Source organism: Vicugna pacos, chromosome 3 (assembly GCF_048564905.1).
Source record: "Vicugna pacos chromosome 3, VicPac4, whole genome shotgun sequence".
In the NCBI taxonomy this organism is placed as follows: Eukaryota; Metazoa; Chordata; class Mammalia; order Artiodactyla; family Camelidae; genus Vicugna; species Vicugna pacos.
Window position 1 is genome coordinate 74414151 of NC_132989.1, and position 10384 is coordinate 74424534.

Sequence of the window (10384 nt, forward strand, 5' to 3'; positions counted from 1 at the left end):
TATTAAAACCTAAGATTAATTTAGATTTTGGCCCATTTAAGCGAGAGAAAAAAGTCACTTAAACTAAAGCAAATTTAACTATATCAATGCTAATTAAACACTCTAGTCATGGCAGTAATTCATAACTAGCCAATAAAAGTACTACTTGAGCTAGAAACATTTTGTTTATTCAGTTCTTAACACAGGGACTTGCATAATACGTGCTCAGCAAATGTTTACTAAATGAAAGAGCGCTAACTCTGCAATTACACTGAGTGATGCAGTAATACCTAGCACAGCAATACAGGTAGTACAGTAACACAGCACACAGCTGGCACGCGAGCTGCTGGCAATTTAAACTATCATCAACCCAGCCATGCATGTAGAATGAAGGAAAAGAAAGACATCAAGCAGAGAGAGGGAAGTTCAAAACTTTAAGTGCTTTACTCCTTAAGTTCTTTACTAGGTGGGAAAAGAAGGCAGCAGGATAGAAGCAAGGACACAAAGAACACTGTCAACAAGACAGAGAGGGAAAAAGCAAAGACCAGGAAAACAGACAGAGGTACATTAAAAATCACAGCAGTCTAGAAATTCCTGATGTCAGCGAAGAGCCTAGTACATTCCTCATAGGGCTATGAAGCCATTCTTCAAATACTCTCTGCTCACTTAGAGAGTCAGGGGCCATTTGTGGCTCAAGAGGCCCTCAGGTAAAACAGCCTTCCCTCTTCCTGATAAAAGGGCTCGAGGCAGCTGGAACTAGTTGTGCGTTCTCTCTGACTTCAAAGGAGGACTTTTATCTTAAAAATGTTATCTAAGTGTTCACATTCTCTAAAAGGGTTACCATTTTATAATTAGCCTGACTATTAGAGCTATACTTGGGATGACAGAGAGCAAAGACCAAGAATGTGGTACAGAGCGAAACCACTGAAGGGCTGAACAAATACAAGCAACCTCTGGTCTCTTTTATGTGAGAATATATCCGTAGTTGTTTAAAGTTCTCTTAGTTTGGTTACTTACAACTAAATGCATTTCTGGGTGCCATCCGAGAAACTAAATGCTTAATAGAGGCCCTGCCCTCAATGAGTTTGAGGTCTCAGAAAGATAAGCAAGAAACAACTATTTATGAGACCTAGGTAAGCAACAGAGTCCTAAAGAAATAGATGTGGAAGCAAGTATTTTAACTAGGGAAGCAAAGGTCTTCAGAGTCTGAGATGCATACATGTATATTAAAGACTAAGTAGGAAAAACCCAATAAAAAATGGGCATAAGACCTTAACAGACATTTCTCCAAAAAACACATACAGATGGCCAACAGGCACGTGAAAAGATGCTCAACATCCACTAATTATTAGAGAAATGCAAATCAAAACTGTAATGAGTTATCACCTCACACTAGTCAGGCCACCATTAAAAAGTCTTCAAATAATAAATGCTGGAGAGGATGTGGAGAAAAGGGGACCCCCCCTTTCACTGTTGGCTGGAATGTAAATTGGTGCAGCCACTATGGAGAACACTATGGAGGTTCTTTAAAAAACTAAAAATAGACTTACCCTATGATCTAGCAATCCTACTCCTGGGCATATATCGTAAGGGAACTCTAATTCAAAAAGACAAACACACCCCAATGTTCAAAGTGGCACTACTTACAATAGCCAAGACATGGAAACAACCTAAGTGTCCATCGACAGACGACTGCATAAAGATGTATGTGTATATGGTGGAGTATTACTCAGCTATAAAAAAGAATGGAATAATGCCATGTTTAGCAACATGGATGAACTTAGAGATTATCATACTAAGTGAAGTAAGTCAGACAAAGACAAATATCATATGATATCATTTATATGTGGAATTAAAAAAAATGATACAAATGAATTTATTTACAAAACCGAAACAGACTCAATAGACATAAAAAACAAATCTGTGGTTACCAAAGGGGCAAGAGGGGTGGGAAGGATCAATTAGAAGTTTGGGATTAACAGATACACACTACTATATATACTGTAAAAAAAAAATAGATAAACAACAAAGTCCTACTGTTCAGCACAGGGAACTATATTCAATACCTCGTAATAAACTATAATGGAAAAGAACCTGAAAAGAACATATATATGTTTTAACTAAATCACTTTGCTGTACACCTGAAATTAACACAACACTGTAAATCAACTATACTTCAATTTTTAAAAAAAGACCAAGCAGGAATTATGAAGCAAGGAAAGGGAGGGAGAATTTAAAAATACAGAGAGCAGCATATGCACTAGACACTAGAACTAGGAAGAACTTTTGAAGAAAGCTCAGTTCACAAGATTATGCTCATAATGATCAGAAGTCATCAAGAAAAAGGTAAATTATATTTAATATACTTGTTTTAAGGAGATGGAGCAATATGTAAAATTATTTCTAGATAATTTTTATTTAAAGTATTAACAAAACTCAAAAATTTGGCGCTTCAAAGGCAAGATTCAGTCATATGGAACATTGCGAAAAATACTTCTTGATGATATATTACTATTATGACCTTTCTGACACTATTCTCTTTCTGCTAAGAAACAGATTATAAAAGTAATTCTTGAATAGCTGGTTGTTAAAAAAGTTTTAAATAAAATCTTTCCCAATTTCCTCTTCATAGGTGACCAACTGGGGACATCGAAACCTTTTCCTTTGCATCACCATGTATGGACACACCTGTATTTTAGATACATTCATGTATTCACAATTGTACACATATTTTGATATTGGTATGACTTTTCATATAATACATATTGAAGCTCTTGTTATTATTATTATTAAATTAGGAAAATTATTTTAACATTAAGCTAAAAGATGAATACTTTGATTTTTAAAGTCTCAGTTAATGAAGTCTTCCTGTTGTGCCAAAGACAAAACACTAGCTAGTTCAAGTAACCATATACTAAGAAGTACACATTCCAAGTTCATGCTGTGGAGGGAAATATACTATTGGAAGAAAGCTAGGGGGTGATGAAAGGAGGCTCTTAAATGTGGGCAGTGGCTTCTGACCTACTCACTGACCCTTTGGGCAATTTAGGGGGATCCAATCCACCTCCCCAACTTATAAATCATTACTTGCCATTAGTTAGTCTCATCAAAGGTATCACTGGTCTTTTCTTTGAAGGGTCAGAAAAATCTCCGGTTCTTTAAACGTGGAATTACTGAAATTTGGTTTTGGGTTCAAACTACTTCTTGGGCTTTGCCCACTGCAGTATCTCACAGTTATCCAGTTAAAAAACAAAATCAGTGCGTGTGTGTTAAGTCAAGTTTGATTCATTCTATAAATATTTAAGAGTCTACTGAGTAGAAGGACCTATGCATGGGGCTTAGGGTAACTGAATCCCAGTTCAGTTATTAGGTGTGTGACCTTGGGAAAATTATTTAACCTTTCTATGACTCAGTTTCCTGGTTTGTAAGTAAGGGACGCAACTACTGAGTCTGTGGCACTGTTTTAAGGATTAAGCGAGATGCTGCACTCAGAGTACCTGGAACACAGGAAGTGCTCAACCAATGTCTGCCGTCACCCTCTGGCCTGTCCTGCAGAGAGGACTTATTGAAACCAACATAGAAACACTTAAAACAATTCATATTTGTGAATTCAGGCATAAAAACATCCATAACTAAAGGATTTGTCAATTAATTTTTGTGGCACATTATAACCACTATTTGATTTTTAATCTACATAAAGGAAAACTCTTGCAACCTGGAATCTATTCAAAATTCAACCAATCCTGGGTTGAATTTGATTCTGTAATGAACTACAATAGGAGGGCAGCTCTGCTAAGCAAGTACGAAAATAACATGGCAAAGGACGGTTTACCACATAAGATCATAAGCTCTTGAGTAAATAACAACTTTGAACTATTTATTTAAAAATAATTACAAGCTTACAGAAAAGGTGCAAGAATAGAATACCCTGCACCTAGATTCTCTAATTGTTAACATATTATCATGCTGGCCTTATTATCTCTCTCTAAATACACACAGACTTTTCCCCCACAAGTATTTTTTTTTTAATTTAAGTACAGTCAATCATAATGTGTCAGTTTCTGATGTACAGCAGAATGTCCCATTCATGCATATACATCCATATATTCATTTTCCTATTTTCTTCATTAAAGGTTATTACAAGATACTGAACATAGTTCCCTGTGCTATACAGAAGAAACTTTTTAAAATCTATTTTTATATATAGTGGCTAACATTTGTCCTCCTCAACTATTTAAGAGTAAGTCACATACATCATGCTTCTTTACCCCTAAACACTTGTATTTCTTAAAACATGGACATTTTCTTATAAAAATCAATAGGGTTAACTACAGGAAATTTAACATGAATATACTCAAATCTATTGCCCGCAGTTCTGCAGTCTGCATTTTATCATCTGACATGGTACTGTCCTTTATAGCATTTTCCCCTCCATTAAATATACAAAAGAATTGCCTATTGCATTTAATTGTCATGTCTCAGTAAATAATACCTGATTGCTGATTCTTACAAAACCGAGTTGCTCAAAATAGATTATAAAATTCAACTTGTACTACAGAAATGCAGCTGACTTAAATTCTGTTTTAGCATTTTATGTGTTCTTTCCTTTTCACACACAAAAAATTGTTAGTAATGCTATTTCTACAGTTCCAAAGAATTCATCAAAAGGATCTCTAAGTCTCAAAGGAGGTATTCAAGAGTAAGGAAAAAAAAAAAAAACAGAAAAATTTAACCTCATTTAAAAAAAAGTCAGTGAAAACCAGTCCCAACCAAACTGTTGAGCCATATTTTACGCATCTTTGACACTACTTCAGAAGCTAGGACAGGTCAAGAAGGACACATTGGAAAGTGGTCACTGTACTTACCTCTTGGGAGTTAGTGGGAGCACTGCGGGGAAAGTTAAGGGGAATTTTTCCTTTTTACTCTGTGAATTTCCGTACTGTTTGAACTTTTGACAGTGAACAGACATTTATTTAGTAAAAAATAAAATATGCCAAGAAAGGAAAAGAAAACTAAATGACAGGCTGAATTCTCTATGTGCAGGGTAAACCTGAACATCAAAGTTCATCTGTTTGTACTTTGGTTTCTTCGGCTGAAGAGATGATGGTGACCCTTCCTCTAACTTATGCAGGCAGACGTCAGAAAGGTTAAGTATCATCAAACTACTATCTCAGGGAGAAAGAGCCAACAGAAATGCTCCTCATAGGTTAGAAAAACCTCTCACGTGAATTGGCTGGCGGTTCTAAGGTTAACGGTCTGCCCCGAAAACCAGAAACTCTAGCAGAACCTTCCTGGATTTCAGAGCATTCATTCTGCAGCGGGTAACCGCGGAGCCAATGAAAGCTAGCGGCGGCCTGGGAGCCGCGGGAGAGAGGACGGAGGGCTCCGCGGAGCGTGCTGAACCCACGAGCGCGTTCCGGACTGTCAGCGGGACCGGAGGGACGCCGGTCCCCGCGCGCAACCGGGGCGATCCGGGCAACGGCCGCGGAAGGTGCGTCCGGGCGGCCGAGGAGCGAGATCCGAAGGCGGGAGCCCGATCCGTCCCTTACCGAGCGCTGGGCACGTCCACCGGCCCGAGGCCGCCGCCGCCGCCGCCGGGGCCGGCTAGCACGTCCCCGCCGTATTTCTCCTCCATCTCGGGGATCAGGAGCCGCCGCCGCTGCCCCCGCCGCGGGGTCTCCTCATGTCTCTCCGCGGCCGCGGAAGAGCGGGCGCAGGCGCGTCACTCCCCCATGGCAGCGGCCCCGTCGGGTCCCCTCATGCCGGGCCGCCGCTGCCGCTGTCCCCGGCTCCGGCTCACAAGCACACGCGCGTCGGGACTAGGCCGCGGACAGTTCCGGCGGCGCCGGGTTCCCTGGAGTCTCACCAGAGCGGACGCCGCCAGGCCACGTCATCAGGCCCAGCAGCCCTCACTCTCCCGGGAGTGCCTGACCCTGCGCATGCGCACAACACAACACTGGCCGTCTCTTCCCCTTCCTTAGGCTCCTCCTACCACGGGGCTACGGATCGAACATTCGCCCTCTATCAGCCCCTTCCACTGACCCGGCTTGAGCACTAGCCTGACCCTGCAGCGCCACCTATAGGCCATCAAGGGTACGGGGGGTTCTACTGGCGCCGAGAAGGGGAGCGTAGAAAATGCACAACGTGTGATAAAATTGAATAGAATTTCTTTTAACTTCTGGCTCCCAACTGTGCTAACTTAATCCTGGCACATCAGTAAATCTAGGCAGGTAGGGCTAGGTCTTATTAGGTTTTGTTTTTTGTCTCCTGTTGCTTAATTGTTCGGAATGTGGGCTCCAGTGTTTGTTTTGGATTGAATCCCAATTCTGCTTCTTACTAATTGTGTCACTTGGCCTTTTTGTACCTCAATTTTCTTATCAGCAAAGTAAGAATAGTAATATCTATATCATAGGGTTCTTGGGGGGGATTATATGTATTAATACGTGGGAAGTGTCCATGACAGTGAATGGTGTATAGTAATCAGTAAATGTTAGCTATTATTATTACAGGGAAATTTGAGGACTGGGATTTGGAGATAAAAATGGGGTTATGAGAAGTGTATAGATTTGTTTACAATACTCCATTTAATTTGAATTCATAGAGAGTCTTAGTAACATATAAGAGTATGGGGAATCACGGGGGGCTAGATACTTCATAATCTATTGAGGAAAATATTTAAGCAATTTGAGAGCAAGACCTGGTTAGCGACATTACAAGTTAAAGGCACAAATGCTAAGGTTTCCTGAATAAGGCATGATATGGGTATCTCACTGATAGAACCTGACTTGGAACTTGGATAAGGTTTTGGATATAGGAGAAAAGCATTGTGGGAAGATGTATCCCATGTGCAGAACACGGAGGAAGGCATGAACTTTAGAAGCTGAAGATGCATATTTTCCTGTTTGAGGCAAATAAGACAGCGAAGATAACAATATTCCATCAGTGTTTTGGGGTTTTAATTTCAGGATATTTCATAGTGTTATGTTTATTAGTAAATTTGTACAAAAATGTCCACATCTTTTGCCTGCATTAGGTGATAATTGTTGACTCAAGTGTTGGGGAGATCAGGTAAAGCCCAGCAAAAAATGACATTCTGGCTTCACTTTCTTGAAGTTGCCTTTTTTGTAGCATTTTTTTGGGTAGCAATTTCTTTGCAGAATTATTATTTTGTAATCCGAATGGCAGCAGTAACAATTATTGTGTTTTTCTAGAGCTAACTCATTCCTTTGAAATTCAGAGGACTAAGTAAAATGACATGCATTCATGGAGGTTAAGTTTTATTCCAAGTGGAGCCTGAATTCAGTTGATATTTCTTATTTGATTAGAATTACAACACTTTTAGGCTAATATGTTTCCTGTTTTTTTGTGGTGGAAGGAAAAGTGTCTGTTTTCTTTCCTCCTACTCACTTCTCAACTCATTGCAACCTGGCTTCTACGTTCATCATTCCTCTGAAGCAGCTCTCTCATGGATGTTTTTGAGCCATGTATTATCTGACCTCTCTAGAGCATTCAATGTACTTGATCTCTTCCTCCTCCTTTAAACCTCTCTCCTTGGTTTCCAGAACCCCACATTTACTGTTAAAGGAAACTCGCATTCCTTATGTCCAAAACTCATGATCTTTCCCCTAAACCTGATCCTCTTCCAATGTTTGTTACCTCCTTGGTTGGCACCATTTATTCAGTTTAGCAAACCAAAAACTCAGGTAGCATCCTTAACACCTCCCCTTCTTTATGATCTATATACAGTCGATCACCAAGTCATGACATTTTTTACCTTCTTAGTATTTCTTGAATCTATCCAAAGCTTCCCCTCTTTATCACCACCATCTAGTCTAGGTGACCGTCATCTTTTGTTTAGACCACTACAGTAATCTCCTTACTAGTCCTTCCAAGTTCACTCTTTCCCTTTTCTACAAACTTTTTTCCACATTCTGCGATAATAGTAATCTATTCCAGTTGCAAATCTTATCATGCACTGCCTGCCCCACTGCACTCTACTCTTAGCCCTCCAGTGGCTTTCCATTCCTCTTAAGACAAGCTCAAATCATTAAAACGGCTAACAACATCCTTTGTGGGCTTTCCCTAATGTATCTTTTCAGCTTCATCTCACATTAAACTGTCTTCTGCTCTCTGAGTTCGTCATTCATTTTGCTCCTCAATTATGCTATTTATTGTCGAATACAAGACTTTTCTGAGACTAGTTTCCATGTGTAGAATACATCCCATCTCAACCTTGCTTAAGATCCTACTCACTCTTCTTGTTACAGGTTGAGTTCTCTAGGAAGCAGACTCTGAGATGGAGTTTGGTGTGCAGGATATTCATTAAGGAGTGCTTCGGGGACCAGCAACAGTAAAAGGGAAGGAAAGGAAACATAACTGGGCAGAAGAAGTTGAGAAATGGTGCAGTCCAACAAAAGCCACAATAAACCTCATGGAGACATCTGGAGCTAAAATGGTCCTTGAGAAATAACTTACATTTTTTTCCTAATAAAGACTTTTATAGGTCCAGGATTCAATCCAAGATCATGTATTGCATTTAATTGTCATGTCTCATTAGTTTTCTTTTATTTGAAACAGTTGGTCTCTCCTTTTTTTCATGACCTTGACATTTTTGAAGTGAATTGTACAGTCACTTTGCAGAATGTCTGTCAGTTTGTGTTTGTCTGATGTTTCCTCATGATTGGATTCTAGGTATGCATTTTTGGCAGGAATGCCACAGAAGTGATTCTGTATTCCTCTCGGTGCATCACATCAGAAAGCACATGATGATGATTTGTCTTGTAACTGGTAAAGTTAACTTTTATCATTTGGTAAGAAGAAGACATCTGCTAGATTTTGCAATGTAATGTTAATGAATAAGTATTTTGTCTGGAGATGCTTTGAGACCATGTCAAGATTCTGATTCTGATCATGCTGTCACTCATTGGTATTAATATCCATTTTTGCTCTTTGACCCAAACAATTATTACTATAAAGTTTTCCAAATGCATATCATCCCTTCTATCATCTCTTGTACATGTTTTGGCTGACCTACTGCTGTCTCTCAACTTTATCTATCTATCTATCTATCTATCTATCTATCTATCTATCTATCTAAGCTCATGGGTTCCTATTTTATTCAATGGAATATAATCAATTAGCATCACTCTTTTGAAGCTAAAATTGTCCCAAATTTAGCCAGTGGGAATCCTTTGGCTGAGTCCTATGCCATTTTGACATATTCCTTTCATCCTTTCAGAATTTCCATAGTTTCTGGTACAAAGTGTTCCAGATTTATTATACACTTCCCCTGCCTTAGCTCTGGAATTAGCCATTTCTCCAAGGAGCTCTGGTTTCTTTTGAGGAGAATGGTATTTAGAAACCAAGGTCTAGGTGTTGGGTATCACATTGCTGCTGGGGTACTCATAGCTTCTTTGACCTCTCAGTGGACAAAGTTGGGAATTATATATGCACATATGCACATAGCTAGCTATGTGTGTGTGTGTACATACATAGATACGTCTTTCTACTTCTCTATCAGAAACCAAGAATTCATGCTGATACCTCCAACTACAATCCAACCTTAGATGTTTTATCCTAGCCTTTCCCCTTTCTGTGTTTGTACCTGTCTTCCCTGAGGGTGAAAAACCTGGCTCCCAAAAAAGGTTAAGTAAATTGTCCAAAATTATATAATCAGTAAGGCAAGACTCCCCACTAACTGGGCAAAATGCTCCTCAGGGACAGCTGTTTTGCTGCTCTCTCACTGATTACATGAATGATGACTGTTCCAAGGATGTAAGAGAACCAGATGGGGAGGGCCTGTTTTGTAAGCCACCTCCAGGAATCTGGATCAGAGAGTATGGTGGGCATTGTCATGAGTAGCCACTTAGTGTTTGCTTTCCTTCTAATAAATATTTGTTGTGCTTATCATGTGCTACATTCATGTCTAGGTACTTGAATTTCCTGGCAACAAATTCCGAGATGAGGATTTGTGCGAAAGTAAGAGTTCCCAGGAAAAACTGGTAGGAGTGTAGGAAAGTGGGACAGGAAAGAAAGGTATCAGCGTGGGTGTGATATCCCGGAACGTCCCACTGGGGAGCTTGGATACTGTAAATGTCACATGTCAGAGGGTCCTGATCCAGCATATGATGTTTTAGTCCATCTAGGCTGCTGTAACAAAAATACTAAACTCAATGGATTATAGACAACAGACATTTATTTCTCACAGTCCAAGATCAAGGTGCTGGCAGATTTGGTGTCTGGTGAGAGCCTACTTCCGAGTTTACAGACAGTGCCTTTCTGCTCTGTGTCCCCCCATGGTAGAAGGGGCGAGTAACAATCTGGGGTCTTTTCTATAAGGGTACTGATCCCAGGGATGACCTAATAACCTCCCTAAGTCCGACCTCTTAATACCATCATGTTGGGG

The 10384-nt window shown here is 39.9% G+C and overlaps 2 protein-coding genes across 2 annotated transcripts in view; one reads left to right on the forward strand and one right to left on the reverse strand.

The window, feature by feature from the left end:
• Window positions 1-5663, reverse strand: part of SLC30A5 (solute carrier family 30 member 5) — a 27061-nt gene extending 21398 nt beyond the window's left edge. The window contains exon 1 of the mRNA XM_006197543.4: window positions 5529-5663. Within this exon, the coding sequence (XP_006197605.2) occupies window positions 5529-5614 (86 nt within the window). The 5' untranslated portion in view covers window positions 5615-5663. The remainder of the gene's footprint in view (window positions 1-5528) is intronic.
• LOC140695741 (uncharacterized) lies at window positions 5316-8514 on the forward strand. Its single transcript, XM_072958934.1, has 2 exons — window positions 5316-6072; window positions 8247-8514. Exon 1 carries the CDS (start codon window positions 5316-5318, stop codon window positions 5958-5960), a length of 645 nt encoding a protein of 214 aa, XP_072815035.1. The 3' UTR covers window positions 5961-6072; window positions 8247-8514.
• Window positions 8515-10384: the final 1870 nt, after the last annotated feature.